General features: G+C 35.8%; 1 protein-coding gene across 4 annotated transcripts in view; it reads left to right on the plus strand.

The window, feature by feature from the left end:
* Positions 1 to 7,736, plus strand: part of ZDHHC14 (zDHHC palmitoyltransferase 14) — a 68,695-nt gene extending 60,959 nt beyond the window's left edge. For 2 of the 4 annotated variants that reach the window (XM_034428570.3, XM_034428571.3), the window contains exon 9: positions 4,248 to 7,736. In XM_034428570.3, the coding sequence (XP_034284461.2) occupies positions 4,248 to 4,631 (384 nt within the window). In that variant the 3' untranslated portion in view covers positions 4,632 to 7,736. The remainder of the gene's footprint in view (positions 1 to 4,247) is intronic. The other 2 variants (XM_034428572.3, XM_034428573.3) reach the window with 1 other exon arrangement.
* The last annotated feature ends 9,046 nt before the right edge of the window (positions 7,737 to 16,782 follow it).

A 16,782-nucleotide genomic window follows, 5' to 3' on the forward strand; every position in this document is an offset into this window, starting at 1 on the left:
ATGTGATGGTTTGGTGATGATGACCATTTCAAACTGTATATATGTTTAGGTTATTACTTCAGAATTGGTCCTTTAAAACTAGTCTACTCTCCAAAAGATTTCAGGTTCTCTAAATTAGTTATCCATGCCACTTCACTCTCATTGTTCCCAGTATCTAAATCTGTTGAAACACTGCAAATTTGATAAGCCCTCATTGTTTTATTTTTCTAATTGATGAATGATAAAAATAAGTGATCTCCATAAGAGCACTTTTAAGTATCCCCTTCCACCTGAAAAACTAACTTTGTCGCAATTAACCAGGCAACTAACTGATCTAGCATAGTTTTTAAATTAATATGAAGGTTAGTCCTTGCTTACTGACTGCCTCATTGAGCAACCATTTGAAATTACAATGGCTGAAAAAAACCCCATTTTTATAACCAATCTTTTCATTTATGACTGTCACAGTATCCCATGATCACATGATTGCCATTTGTATGTTTCACAACTGGCTTCCAACAGGCAGCAGAGAGAACACAGAAGTGAAATCGTAAGTCACAGTTGTGTAATGTCTCACTCAATGACTGCAGAGATTTACTTAAAATGGAAATTAAGTTGGGAGTCTGTTGCAATGTTGCGGTTTTCCACTTAGCAACTGCATCACTTGGCAACAGATTTGGTGGTCCCAATTATGGTCAGTAAGCAAAGACTACCTGTAATCCTTTTTTATGTCACAAATATATTTGTAAATTAGAAATATGAAATCCTTTTATTATAATTTGAACCATCTATATAATTATCATGTAAAATCTTTATAGTATAATTGGAAAAATTAGAACATCAAACCTGCATTAATATTACTTTAAATACCCATTGCTTCACTGCCTAAATGTTTAAAAATATTTGGGTTTTTATGGTTTTTTTTTCTCTCAATATTTCCATTATTTTAATAGGGGACTGAAGTTAGATTAACCAGGTGGTAATTGACAGGATCACCTTTTCCTTTTTGAAGGTTGGTAGTATATTTTGCTTTTATCCCCATCCTAGTACACTGCTAGTACTCCATCATTTCTTTAACTAGATCTTTTTATGCCATAAAATATGCCATGAGAATCCACTCACTCACCAAAAGTCATGTTTCCTAAACATTTTTTCATTAGTATTTGAGGCTGCAATCCACAGTCACTCAGTTGTTCTACAGTATTATGAAGGTTATTCTTGATTCAGCATTGTGGATTGTGCCATCTCTTCATAACTGATTCACCTCTTTTTTATTATGTTCAAGAAAACATTTCAGATATTTTAGAAATATTTGTTACTGCTGCGTTTATATGTATGTTCTTTAAAAAATCCTGGAACTGGGATTATTTTAATACTACGGTATGTAGTCCTGGAAATGTCAGTACTTCATTTATCTGTCCTGTGATGTTTGTATTCTTCTTAAGCACTTTAATCTTACAGAGCTCTTTCATCATTTTCTGTTTCAAATTTGGGATAGTTCTTCAATTACAGATTCAGTCCAGATCCTTATAATATGGATTTGTTGTTAATTGTAATTTCTGTGACATCATTCTGTAGATACTCCAGAAAAAGAAAATATTTAAAAACATTAATATATAAATAAGGTAAAATACTTGAAGACTAAAAAAAATTAAAATGCTAGTGAGGGGAAAAAGAAAAAAAATCCCACTGCAGGAAGCTTCCGTTTCAGCTGACAAAACATTACACATACACCAGAGGTGGTATTCAGCAGGTTCTGACCAGTTCTGGAGAACTGGTAGCGGAAATTTTGAGTAGTTTGGAGAACTGGTAAATGCCACCTCTGACTGGCCCCGCCCCTATTTATTCTCTGCCTCCTGAGTCCCAGCTGATCAGGAGAAATGGGGATTATGCAGTAACCTTCCCCTGGAGTGGGGAGGGAATGGAGATTTTACAGTATCCTTCTCCTGTCACACCCACCAAGCCATGCCCACAGAACCGGTAGTAAAAAATTTTGAATCCCACCACTGACATTCACATACCCAAATGCTATGACATACCAGAAAGTATCCATTGCAGTTGTCCATCGATTGCATACCATGTTTCCCCGAAAATAAGACAGGGTCTTATTTTCTTTTGACCCTCCAAATAAGGGCTTGGCCTTATTATCGGGGGGGTCTTATTATTTTGGGGATGCAGCAGGTGGCGAGCGTGGGACTGGATGTCCTGTCGCTGCCATCACCTCCCCTCCCTGTTCTTTGTGCCGGCCGAGCGGCCCAACACACCCCACCCCAATGTTAACAGCTGCTTCCCTTCCCCGCCGCATCTTTATCGAGAGGGGTGGCAGGTGAGGCGGGGGAGAAGCGAGACACATGGAGCAAGACATGGCTCCCCTTGCCGTCTCTTCTCCCCCCGCACGCCGGCCATGGCAGGGGTCTTGCCCCTTGCTTAGCCACCCACCCCCTTTAGGGATGCAATTTGGGGGTGGCAGGTGGGCCGGGCGAGAAGTGGAATGCAGGTCTTACCTTTCAAGCTCCGTCACTTTCCTTGCCGTTGTGTCCAAGGAAGCACACTATAAAAGAAAACCTCGCGAGTTCAATCAAACTTCTCGAACTCGCGATGTAATATATATCTTTAAAGTAGTTTACAGAATCAGCATATTGCCCCCAACAATCTGGTTTTAGAATGAGGAATACATAGACATTGTAGAAGGGGAGGTATGTTATTGTTCGGTAGCCAAAAACCAGAAGGAATAGCTTTTTTAAACAGATTTTATTAAAGGAAAAAAGCTTTTGCAAGCTACATTTGATGAAATTATCTGCAACTCATGAAAGTTTATGCCTTTTAATAAAATTATTAGTTCTGAAAAGGTGCTAGAAGATTAATTCTAATTCATGTTTATTAACAGTACTTGTGAAAATGATCTTTGGAACAGTAGTTGATTAGAAGAGCCGTGAAGACCTGGCTCTTTGTCACACTCACCATCTTTAAACTTAACCTGTTTATTGATTTTATAGTAATTTCTTTGTTTGATTGTTGAGTCACTCAAGAAGCCATTAAGTTGGGTGGCATATAATTTTAATAAATTTTACCTAAATAGTGTCTGCAGTAATGATGCAACTATAAACAGATAAATGAAGGGTTTAGATTGTATCAACAGAAGTCTGATTGACAAGTTATGGAAAATAACTGTTCCATTTTAGTCTATTTTTGTCAATTCCTATCTTAAGTACTATGGTATTGGAAAATATACTTTAAGGAGGATTCAATATTCAAAGTTTGAAGAAAGACAATGATCAGGAGATTAAAAACAGTCTTTTGAAAAAGAGATTGAAAGAATTAGATATGTTTAGCTGGAAAAAATGATGAGTCTGGGATCTATGATAGCATTTTAAAGATCATAATCATAATCATAAGTTTATTTGTCGAGCATATATAAGATAACAGGTAAAAGTGTAAACATAATTTGAATACATGAAAAGAATAAGTAAAAAGGAATATTAGGACAGGGATGATATTACATAGAAGACGGTCAAGGTTGTTCTTTCTTCTTTCATAGGACAGGACATGAAAAAGTGGATTAAGTGACAGGAAGGCAGATACCAAATGAAAATATTAGAAAAAAAAACGTAAGAGTAGTTCAGTGGAAGAACCAGTTATACAGAAAGGTGTTGGTCTCCCTTCAGTGAATATGTTAAGAAAATTCTAGACAGGCATCTATGTGGGATTTATTAATTTGAATTCCTGCCCTGTGCAGGAGATTGTACTTTGTGGCTTAAATGATTCTTTTCACCTCTGGTTCTACAATGTGCTTTTTACCCAAATGAAGCTGCAGAGTTATGTTGCTGAGCTCTTCTCATTGCTAGAAAACAGATGGAAGCATAAATTTTGAATGTGTACAGATTATCATGTACACAGAGAACTGTATATTGAATTGTGTATTGAAAGCTCTTCAAATCTGCCCAGCTGTTGTTTGAAAGAATCCGTAGCCTTAAATAAGGATGCAGAGCCAAAGTACAAGACCTACACAGAGATATGTAAACATCAATGTACCGTGGGGGAAAAGTTAGCATGTTTATAAATTATTTTATCTGCTTTTCATAATATATACTTTCACTACTCTGGAATTCATCAATATATTGTACATGCTGTCTTGGTCAGTTTAACAAGGAAGTGTAATTAATAACTCTTTTCTTTCTCTTTATGTCCCATTCCTCTTTTGTCCATACCCTTCCATCTCTGTATTTCTCATGCCTTGTATATTATTTTGGTACCCTCCCATTCTTCAGTGTGATCAAGATCAGTGCATTCAGAGCACTAAATTCGTTTTGCAGGCTGCTGCCACCCCACTCCTCCAGAGCGAGCCCAGCCTAAGTAGTGAAGAGCTGCCTATACCAGGAAAAATTACTCTTGGTGCTCCCTGTGCTATGGTGACACTAGGACAACCAACGCCACCTTCTTCCATCCCAAATCTCACATCAGAAACAAGCTTGTCAGAAATGATATCATTAAAAGAGGACCCTGAAAATCATCCATTTCTTACTCCTGAAGAAGCTCCACCCGGGATGTTACCCCTTGGACACAGCCGCACCATGCACAGCCTCAGCCTGGTTAGCCAGGATTCACTGCATGAAGACTCTGTGCGTGGCCTTGTTAAACTCAGCTCAGTCTAAACGATATAGAACATGACCGCAATTAAACACAGTTTATTTAACTCCAAAAGCAATTAGCCTTTGGACTCTGACATATATGTCACTGAAAATTATTATGTAAAGAAACCTATTGAAAGGACAAATTATTTTTGTGCCGTGAAGTTAACCATTACATTTGTTTTATAGCCAATTTATTGGTGGCTTGGGTTTGATGGTTACATTGTTAAATAACCAATTTAGTTGAAATTTGTTCGGTGATTTATAATGTCCAGTCCTGGTACTGCAAATGTACCAGAATCCTGGTACTGCAAAGTTGGTTATTATAGTGCTTAAAATATGAATGGATATAAGCGTCATATTCCATGTTTTATGAAGTTCCTTGTTGTAATATCTCCTTTGTAGCCAGACATTACTGTGCTACTCATATTTGAAACAAGATTACCATTGGATGAATGCAAAATCAATAAGGGTTGCAATTGTGGATTTGCATGCCACATTACAGTGGGTGTTACAGTAGTGTTGATTTTTGAAAGACAGTGCTGCTTTACTATTTGTGAGTACCAAAGTGCTGTTCATTGTAAAAGACAGTACAACAAACAATATTGACTTTTTTCAATCAATCAATTATAAATAAATGAACTGGCGGTGCTCAGTTATGGAGGATTACCTGTTTTTGCATATCATTTACTTTTTAGTGTGAGATAACATACTGTGTTGTGCCATAACATAGATTTCTCTCCACCCATCCCCACCTATGATCACACGAGATATATTCAGTAAGATGGTATTCTCTGTATCTTTGAATATGTATACATTTCTCTCCATACAAAGCTGATGCAAAACAGCATATTACAATACAACAAATTACTTTTTTCCTAAGATTATATCATTAAGCAGCCAAAGGAACTTCCAAGACCCAATTATAGATTGTCTTGAATATTTATAAAGTTTTATATATAACCTAGTTAATAATGCTATATGCCGATAATTGGTCTGCTTGTTAAAAATTACTTGATGTTAGTGTGTCGGATTGAGAAAACTTCCATTTTCAAAAGGATTTTGATTCAGCAGAGGCTTCCATACAAAAATTGCCTCCTACATTATTTAAAAAAATGTTCATAAAGGAACTGTCTACAACAACATGGGGATGATGTGAAGGTACTGAGCAAGAAAAAGAAGTAATGAAAAGGTGAGGGGGGGGGGCTTTCTCCTTCTTAATGATTTTGGGAGCCATCACTGCTCCCTGAGGGATTTCATTTATTTGTTTGAGACTCATAGTTAAAATCATTGGAGGAATCTTTCACTAGAAAAGTTGAAAGGACACTCATATTTTTAACTTTGTTTATAGAACAAGGGTCACTGGGAAGTCCTTCAACTGTTTGTAATCAATAACTATCATTCAGCCATCATTATTAATAAAAATGTTTCAATTTAAATTTGTGATTGATGCTTGATTCTAAGAAATTTCTTATGGCTTAAAGAAAAGACATTCCCTCAGGGATAACAAACATAATAAGAACTTAAATGTTGCAAGCCATTGCATTTTGTCTTGGTTTTAAGATGCTAGAACCTGCAAATACCCTTTTCTCAGGACAAAGTTTAGTGCAAAGTTATTTTTGTGGCTGTGTGTGTATTTGTATATCCACATGCACGCTAAGCATAACTGCAGGCAAGTACACTTAAAAACCAGATTGTGAAGAAACAAATACATTGCCTGAAAAACACTGACAATATATATTTAGAAGGAAAAAAGCACAATATTTTAATTGGAATAAGGCCATCTTTATTATTATAGAAATGCCAGATGACTTAACAGGGAAGAAAAAAAAAACCCTTACACTGTGTACAATTTTGTAATTTTTTTCTGGTAGCGATAAGCGATTTTCCTTTTGTTTGCATGTATAGAAAATAATCTTAATAATCAGAGATGTCTTTTTCCCATTTTACAGAAAACTATTCATGGTGTGCAGTTATTTGACTGTGAACTATAAATGTTTATAGCTTTCATGTAAAGAGATACTGTCTGTTTTTCTGCCTGACCTCACAGGATTTATTTAAAATCCTGCATGTGTTAATTTAGCGCATGCACATTCCAAAGAAAAAAAAAAACTAGGTGAGTTGTATTCTCTTCACGTAGTAAAGTTGATTACTGCATGGACAGGTGTTACCAGCAACAAATAGCTGTTAATTCCATATAATAACAGGGAGTGGCTGATTTGGAGACGATTTAGTGAGTTGACACAAAGGAAGCCAGCTTCCTCAGAAAGCCCATGTAATTGTTTACCATTTCCATACAACAAACACCTCAAAGTTTGCAATCCCCAAACTGGCTTGGTGAGTTCATGATAGGTAGTATGGGATGATACATCATGAGAATTTCTAAACACAGCCTGGGTTATTGTTATTTTTATCCCAAGCATTATGAATTGGCTACATTTTTAGTAAGGAGAATCAAGAGAGAAGAAATTACTTTTCCCTCATTACATTAAAATAGGATTTTAGCCATTCTTTAAAATCCATTTTTTAAAATAAAATTACCTAGTTATTGCCTAGGTAATAACTTGATGTAATTTATTTTTAAGAGACATAGATATTGGTTAGAGCAGTGTATCCATTTAACAAGCTTAGTATTTTACTAATTCAATTGACACCAGAAGATAGAGATCCATTTCCTGTAGTGTAAAAAATCAACAATGTTAAATATTTTACCCTGCCATTATTGCTTCGCAGCTGTGAAGCTCACACAATGGAATAGAAGTATTTAAAAAATGTATTGGCTCACATGTCCATAGAAATGCTCATTTTATTTTACTAGCATTTTTTGAATATCTTTGCCATTAGGAAATTGCAGTGTCACACGTAGTACCAGACTCATTTGAGTTTGTTTGGTTTCGACAGGTTATCCTGTCGTTGTTCCTAAGCGCATCTCTCATTTAAAGCTTTCAAGTGCTGCACTGCAACATGGGATATCTTCCTTGGCTTACCTGATGTTTGAGGGAAGCTTATGTACTGTGAATACCTATTTTAGAACAAATTATTTTTGTTTGCATTGATGTTTAGTATTTTTTGCTGTTTATACTGTTTCTGACTTTATGTTGAAGAATAAAAATACAGCCTTTTTAAGCATTGCCTTCTGTCTTATGATTTGTTTTGACATGCCTAAAAAAAACTACAGTACTACTTTTATTTTATCATGACATTTTAAATCACATATTGCTGCCTCATGATGACATCTGCTGGAGAATGCTGGAAGGAGTCTGTCTTTTAATTAAAGCTGTTTTGTTAATGTATGTGATCGTTCTATAAGACCTAATCCTAATACTAACATTTTCCAATATTATAGGAGACCAATAGTCAACTTTTTTACAAGCAAGACTCTTTTTCTTTCATCAGTTATTTAATCTTCCAATAATTTAGCTAATTCCATCTTTGAAAGATAATTGATTACAGAGCTCTTCACCAGCTCTTTAAAGTGTTGAAGCTAAAACCCTGACTGATGGTGATACCTACGGTAGCCCTGTGCTATTGGAAAAGTCTAGATTTTAGACAAAATTTGAATTTCTGTTCATGGTAATGTTTTACAATTACTGTTCACTAATTATCTTACAAAACAAATGATTCTTGTAAAAATTCTCATCAGCAATTTCTTCATTATTTATTTGATTTTTACCCCATCTTTCCTACAGGAACTCAAGGTTTCACCTCTCAAAAAGCAACACCACCTGAAGTCCATTCTTTGTGAGAGATGGTTTAGAAAAGTGAACTATAAATAAACCTGATTAAATAGATTGGGCTAAGATGGCAGGGTTTCATTTCTTCCTTCTGTTCTGCAATTGACTTAACAACATTATGGTTTTGGGGATAATTTAAAGGAATGAAATGGATGCATTAAGCTCTGGAAAGCTTTTTGTCTCTTAATCCCCACCAAAACAAAAGAGTAAAACATTCAGATCTGAGAATTGAAATGGGGTGCTGAAGCACCTCACTTAGTGAGTGTACAGTAGATTACCCAATCTGGGAGTGGTCCAAAATCATCTAATGTTCAATTTACTGAATGTTACGATATTTGGGAATCTGTCTATGTACTTGGTGCTTTTTCTTTCTCTTTTTGGATGTTGAGGTTTTTTCCTTTTAAAATGCTTAATAAAATGAAATAAAGTATTTATTGTATTTTAAAGAAAGTGTCTAATAATGTTAATAGGCTTGAATTATGGGATGTTTTGCACAATAACGAAAGTTGCAGAATACAGTAAGAGTATGATGGAAGTTCAGCATGCATGAGAATTGAATGCTTGGCTAAAAGTTCAGCTGAGCAAATACAAAACAAACATGTTTTCTTCTTGATTGTTTGAGTATATTTATGGATAAATGAATAATTATGTTGGTGCTGTTAGAGGTGTGATGGTTGGAGACATAAATGCATGTGTAATTTAGGTGCTAAATAATTGTAGATTGAATACAAAAGTGAGTACACATATGAATAAGTTGAGAGGGAGATGGAGAAAAATGCAGTTGGATAGCACTAAGTACCATAAAATCCTTAAAAAAGAGGTGAGAAGTTTAAATTAAGAAAGGCACAATGAAGCACTGATTAGTACACTATACTGGAAATAAGAATAGTTTGTAAGAAACAAAAGGTAATGAGAGGTACAGCAAGTTACAGTGTTATAAACTAGTTTTAGATTTCTTGTGTCTATTTTTTTTTTTTTTTTTTGGTTATCACATCTTAGTCCATGTATGGGCCTTCCATAATATTGTTTATCCTGAAAGAGAATTGTATGATGGGTGTATGTTTATGTACTGTTTGTTTAGCATCCATAAAATCAAATAACAGTATGTGCCACTTGATAAAAATTGCTGATCCTTGTTACAATTTCCCTTGAATGGGAACTCTTCTAGCTTACTTACCCCATTGTAAATTGCCTTTTCCTGCACCTTTTCCAGATCTACTGTTTTCTTCCAAAGTACTCTTACTTCCAGATTGAATCAAGATAATTTTAAATTAATGTGACAGGTATACAAGAGTGTAAAGCTTTATTTAAAGCATCTGCAGAGTCTTTGACAGTCTTACTTTGACAAGAGCTTGTTCAGTTCAAATGAGGTTCCTCCAAGATCTGGATGGCTCCCATTCTGCTATTATTAGAAGACCTGTGAAGACTTGGCTCTTCACCCAGACCTTTAGTGAGGGAGAATGAGACCGCTTGCTTCATTCCATCTGGTCTATTGCACTTGATGCCTTTTATCTTTATTTTTAATGTTTTATTGCTGTTATTGTAATTTGTGTGTTGTGTGCCTCCCAGAGTCATTGAGTTACAAGTTTAATAAATAATAATTATTACTACTGCTGGTAATCTGCCAAAGAGAGTTTAGAGTGGAAGCAATAGGAACAAGCATCTGTGCAAGCAGCAGGAAATTGGCAAGGCTTCTGCTTTCTTCCACAGAATAGAGACAATGTCTGATAAAAAAAAAAAAATCTGTTGGAACCGTAGAGAGTGGCATGCTGGTTGAAGAATGACATTCATTCATACTTGCCTGAATGAAGAGATGTAATAAGATCCCTTCTGAAATAATTCTAATGACTCCTGTTCTGATATTTTGAAGCAATTGGGGCTTGATTCTGTTTCTTGTATAGCTTCTATCTAGATGATATTGGCCTGCCTGATGTTATTTGAAATAAATCCTGCCATTTTATTTGAATTTATCTAAATCATTTATCACTATTCTATAACAGCTTAAACATAACTACTACTTGTTTCTGTAAAGAAAACAGGAACAATAGTCAAAGTTTCAGATCACATGAATATTGTACAAAATAATTTATAATTATCTCACATTTTTATTATAATTTCTGTGGTTTTGTTATCTAGGTTTCTGGGTTGTTAATGCTTTGTTAGCCACCCAGAATTAATTTATTAAGATAGTCAGCCAGATGAATAAAGAATTTCAAACTTTATTTATTGCTGGGGCTTTTATAAAGTGAAGTTTCAGAATGGTACACAAAGGATAACACCAATGACGGCAGCACTTACTAACCTTCAGTGTGTCAATTATTGTATTCAAGTTAGCACTCTTTTCCTTAGGCATCTGCTGACTTCGTGCTTGGTTGAGAGATCATAAAGAAATTAGTGCTATAACTTAGACTGTAGAGTTATCAGATGTTATCAATTTTTGGTTCATGTGTTAATTTTCATAGCCCCTCTGCTTTGCTAGTGGTCACATTGAAAAGATTATCTGCGCTACACATGTCTGCACAATTAGCCAAAGACAAACACTAAAACTTCAAAAGGCTACTCCACAGTAGTGGGTTTCAATTTAGTTTGCTACCAGTTCACTCTCACGCGCGTGACACTTCTGTGCATGCGCAGAAGCATCTGGGTGGGTGGGCGGAGCCTCCCGCTGCTGCTACCAGTTTGCCAGATCCAGGCTGAACTAGTAGCAACCCACCACTGCTACTACATCATGCTTAATGTAGAAGTTATATAATAGTATGACATTGTAACTGAATGCTACTTTCAGAGACATGATTATTTGCCCAGTATCCTATATACATTTCTTCTGACTAAAGAAAGCATTGAATTAATAGCCTCTAGTGAAATATGAAGAATCTTAATTTCCAAGGACCTCTAGTTAAAAAAAACGAAATAGCACGTTTCTGTTTTAAATAGGATGATGCCGTCCAGCAAATAAAAGTCAGGGGGATATTTGAGCATAACTTTTGTTTGCTAGGCACAGAAGCAAAGGCCAAGAGTACAGTAATATTGAAACCAAAGAATTGGGCCTGTATAATGACACAAATGTCATGTCAAAATAGAGATACATAGTTATTTTGGCAGCTGCAAAGCCAAGGGAATCAGGCAAGTAAAAGGAAATTTGAGAAATATTAATTCTAAATCAGTACTGTAAGGTATACAAGATATAGAAAGCTGCAGCTGGATGATTAAAGTTGCAAAAGCTTGTTTTATAATTGTGAGCCTAATTGCAGAAGTGTGGGTTGACATGAAATAAAATAGCATATAAAAATGCTTGCTATGAAATGGAACAGAAAGTAAGTTGCTTCCTCATATTTTCACAGTTCAGAGTATTAATAAGCCTTCTCTGACTTGTATGAAGGCTGCTGTCCACCCTTCAAGGCAGGTTCTAATTATGTTTAAATTTGTAATAGTCTCAGATCTAAACCATCTGCTCTCAATTTATCTGCATTAATCAATGGATAGTATAAGAAACATAAATATGTGAAGTGAGGCTCAGATTTGGATCCAATCAGAAAACAACTTGAAACAATCTGCTTTCTGAAATTGGATCTCTACTTAAATTTGTCTTCAAGGGAAATATAATTATGCCATCTCCTAGTAATTAAATTTGGCAGCCATCTTAAAAATGAATGGAAATAAGCAGGTTTTACTTTAATATCTGTGATTGTTTGCATTGCCAAGATCAATAGTACATAGTATTCCCTTCTCCATTTTCCCCCCACAGGTACTACCGGAAGCTGGTTTAATACAGATGGTTACTGGCCCAAAGTCACACATTCAGTGTCCATGACTGAGGGAGAAACTGAATCTCTCTTGAGCCAGTCCAACACCTTAACTCTTGCACTTTACTGGAAAAATTCTTATACACCATGGGTATTGCAGAAAATAGTTCATGCAATCAATAGCATTAATATTGGACCAAATACAACATTCATATTCCAGTTTTGATTTTTTTTAATGCTCATTCCTGATTATGACCTAGAAAGAACAAATTTATTTAAAAACTATAATATTGTCATTCAAAATAAGTGAATAGCAATTGAATCAATGCTATGGCATATGTGAGTTTCTGCCCTGCTGAGAACAATGCCTTCAGGACACTCATTTATTTTCACTTTTGAATGTATGACTCCCCCCACCCATTTTTAATGTACCCAGCTAATTATATTTTAACCTGAAATGTGAAACGAACATCTCCCAATTATTTCATCCCATCCCAAATAAAATATACAATTTGAGGAAGTTATTCAAAATTTGAAATGTCAGGAAAGACCCTTCAGTGTGATACAAAAATAGTTCTATAAAAATCTCCATACTGGAGCTGCTTAACTCAAAGAGACTTACTTTTGAAATAAATTGAGCAGCATGGTATAGTTAAATGCTGCCTGGGCAATAAGCAGATTGTTCACCTCTTCCTAAAAAGGTCTTGAAATCTCTTATTCTACTGAAATTTGATACTTATATGTTCTATAAGGAGAATAAATCTTTCTATGAAATTATTTGGGGATGTGGGAAAGAAAAAAATTCATTCCTACCTCATTTCCAAGTGGGATTTATTTATTAATTTTTATGCCACCAATTTCATTTCAACTCGTGGTGGCACATAACTCATATTGGGCAAATGATCTTATTCAGTTTTCAGTGAATAGAAAGAAACCTGACTTGAATATACATATAAATATATATTTAATTATTGTTAAAAAAAACCTACCATTTATAAGGTTCTTTATTTTATAAATGGTCATTTATAGACATTTTAATATTTTTACTATACTGTATTGATTTAAAACATAGTATTGGATGAATCATTTCCACTGATCAACTGGGAAGATTGATTTTGCATCAGAGTTAAAGATAGCAGAGGTTTGGCATTCTACCTGATGTTCCTGCAACATAGGCAATTGATATACAAGAAATAGACTGAAATGTGTGGAACTTTTTAAAGAATCAGGTAGACTTTCATGACTAAGTGCCATGCTTCTAAATTGTTTAGAAATTGGCTATTATTTTTAAAAAATCACCCTAATGATAATGAATTATCAGAGAACGTGAACAAAATTCATGTACTGGCACAAGTCACTATGCAGTTGTGACTTCAACTTAAGTTTGGCAAGATTTGCTTAATTTTGCATTAAATCCATTAAATTCAATGGGGATGGAATCAGAGTTGGAAAAAGTCATTTATGACTTTGAATCTAAATCATAAATTAGGAATCCAAATTAAAGCATCTCGGGCCAATGGTTGCCTAGCCTTGTTCCACTGTTGAACTGTTCTTACTATTACAGTCTGGGTTTGTTTTTGTTTTTTGACAGTCAATCAGAATCTGCCCTCCTACAGAAGATTATTCTGTCTCTTGGAACAAGAATCAACCTTACTTGATATTTTCAATGGGATATTCTACTACTTATTTGTAAAGTATTATACCCCTCCCCTCAGTTGGTCATTTCTCCAGGGTAAACACATAACAGTGCTGTTACTTCAATCCTTCTGCAAAGGACTTATTTTCTAGCCCCTAATTCTATTGAACCTGTTCCATTCCCACTCCCCCCCAAATCCTTCTTAAAGAATGTTGTCCAGAACTGATGCAATCTGAGGCTGGGTGTTGAATCATTGCAGTGAAATTATTCCAATATTTACATTGGTCTTGTTCAGCAGCCACATCACATTGTTGGCTCATACCTTTTTCACAAGTATCATTACCATACCAGATATCTCCTGTCCTATATTTTTACATTTAATAGTTGTTTTCTAGGTGATCTTTGCACTTATCTCTGTTAGATTTAATTATTTTACTTTGTTTTTCCAACATATTACGATCACTTTGAATTTTATTTTTGTTTTCTAGGTATTAGCTATCCCATCCCTATTTAGTCTGTATAAATATATTAAAAATGTAAATATGTATTGCGCCTCTTCATCTAAATCAGACATGAAAATATTTTTTCAGTATTTTACATGTGCCCATGTACACTGGCACGTGTGCACACATGCATACACAGAAAGAGAAATATTTAAATGAAAATACTGAAGGACCTTGAAAAGTAGGACCAGGATTGATCCTTTGGGCATCTCTTTCCAGTTTGATGAACAACCACGGATGAACATATATACAGTAAAAGTGATTTTCAGGCCAGCTGTATCTAATTGTCAAGTCATTAAGACCATATTTAATAGAATCTCTGATCAGCAAGTCATGAAGTATTTCGTTAAATGCTTTACTGAAGTCACAGACTGTTTCTATAGTATTCCCATAATCTATCAAAGTACCACATGAAGGGGAAAAAAACCAAGGTAAGCTAATTCAATAAGTTTTCTGTTGATAAATTCATCCTAACCTTGTAATTAATTCTCTATTCTCACATTGTTTTTAGAGCAATATCAATATGATCTGAATAGAATATTTCTCTCTTTTTGAAGATGGGGACATTTGCTCCAGTCATTTGGCATTTGTTGGAAGAAATATCCTTCTGGGTTCAGTTCCAAGTGGGGAAAAAGACACTGGAAACATGGTGGTTGTTTGGAAAGGTGGTTTAATGGTGGACAGGATCACATTCCTGAACAGAAAAGGGGCCGAGATGCTGAGAGTTCCTGGGTTTTATGCCCTCTTTGGGCTTTGAACTTCCTGGGGCACAGGAAGAATATCCTGATTGGTTGTCAGACTCCCAGGTGGTGGGGGTCTTAGCTAGTCTTGCTGGTTGATGTAATCTTCCCAGGTGCCATGTGGTGAGTTTCTGTTGCTATATGGGTCCTTTGTGTTGCAGATGGGATGCTGAGGCCTTAATGGCCCATTGACAAAGGTGGGGGGAATGAGTTTCTGCTTCTCTGAGTTTCTACTTCTCTTTTAGGGGAAATATTCTGCCTTTTTAGTATATCCTAAAATATTTCATTTTTCTAGGAGAGGGAGTGGGTTTTAACTTCGAACAATTTACCAATTCTCTTAAGTTTCTTTTTTTAAAAAATCACACTGTAAGGGTTCAGGCAGACTCTCAGCTTCTTCATTATCTGGTCTGAAGAGTTAAACACATTCAAAATAAAAAGTTACAAGTATTCAGATTATTTATTTATTTATTTTATTTATTTATTTATTTATTCATATTTCTATGCCACCCACTCTCCGAGGACTCTGGGCGGCTTACACCAAAGACAGTATACTAAATAGCATTTTGCCCCCAACAATCTGGGTCCTCATTTTACCCACCTCGGAAGGATGGAAGGCTGAATCAACCTTGAGCCGGTGAGATTTGATCCGCTGATCTGCTGAACTAGCAGTCAGCTGAAGTAGCTGCAGTACTGTATTCTAACCACTGCGCCACCTCGGCTCTTCTATGACCATTTGTTTAGCATTTAGTTACAATGGTGCTAAATGAGTGGTACTTAAAATTGGCCCTCAACGGTCTGGCCATTCCCAGAATCATGTGATCAATTAACACATACTTACCCTAGTTGCAGCATCCTGTGGTCATGTGTTTATTATTTGCAACCTTCCCTGCCGGCTTCCCATAAGTAAAGTCAATAAAGCTGGCAGGGAAGGTTGCAAGTCATGCCCACTCATGCATGCCCCAACTCCTTGCTTGGGACTTATGTCCCTTCTCGTTTAATAACCTGCATTGTCCTGCCATTATTACAGTAAACAGCACTGCCACGATTTTTCACTAAGCAATGTAGTTATGTGTTGTTGCATTTGTTATAACCCAAAGACTACCTATATTCTCCGACTATGTTCATTTTGGCCTCAAGCTTCCATCCTGCCCTTCATCCAGTTCTTCACAATTTCTTGGTGGAACATTTGAGTTCCTTGTTAGAGAAAAATGAAGCAAAGTACTAGTTATGTAGCTTTTTGTTGTTGTTGTTGCAAGATCGAATCTGGACCAGGGGTTTACTCTTCCTAGCTTTCAGACTTGTGAGGGAACCATCTTAAGGGAATCTCTCTCTACTGGAATATGTGTTTTGGCCGATTCTGAGAGTTGCATTTATGTAGTGCCTTCCTATTGGTTAATTGGTGTGTTGAAGGCCGGTGATTAGCTGTTGTTTCCTTGTGCTGCCAAGCCCTCGGTTCCATAGAACCTGATAAGCTGGTGGTAAATCAGCACTCCTGCTGACTGACAAGGGGCCAGTTTCCCAGGCTTCAATCATTTCCCTGGCTATCTTTGTACCTGCATGGCCAACAGTCTTAATTTTTTTTTCCTTAAGTAATGGCATTTTGCTATATTCTGCTCACCCAAAGAATACAGGGTATAGAGCTTCAGACTGAAGTTAAAGGTCTGCGCTGACATGGTAGAAATTGAAAAACTAGGGGCACTTTGGAACAAGCAAGGTATCTATACAATCTAATTTTTCCCAAAGCTGAAAATAGTATTTTTCAAAGTCAAACATAACATTTTATGATTTACATTACTGCAAGGCATTACTCCGAAGCCCC

The sequence above is a fragment of the Pantherophis guttatus genome, chromosome 1, assembly GCF_059756535.1.
Source record: "Pantherophis guttatus breed Tessera chromosome 1, ASM5975653v1, whole genome shotgun sequence".
Lineage (NCBI taxonomy): Eukaryota > Metazoa > Chordata > Lepidosauria > Squamata > Colubridae > Pantherophis > Pantherophis guttatus.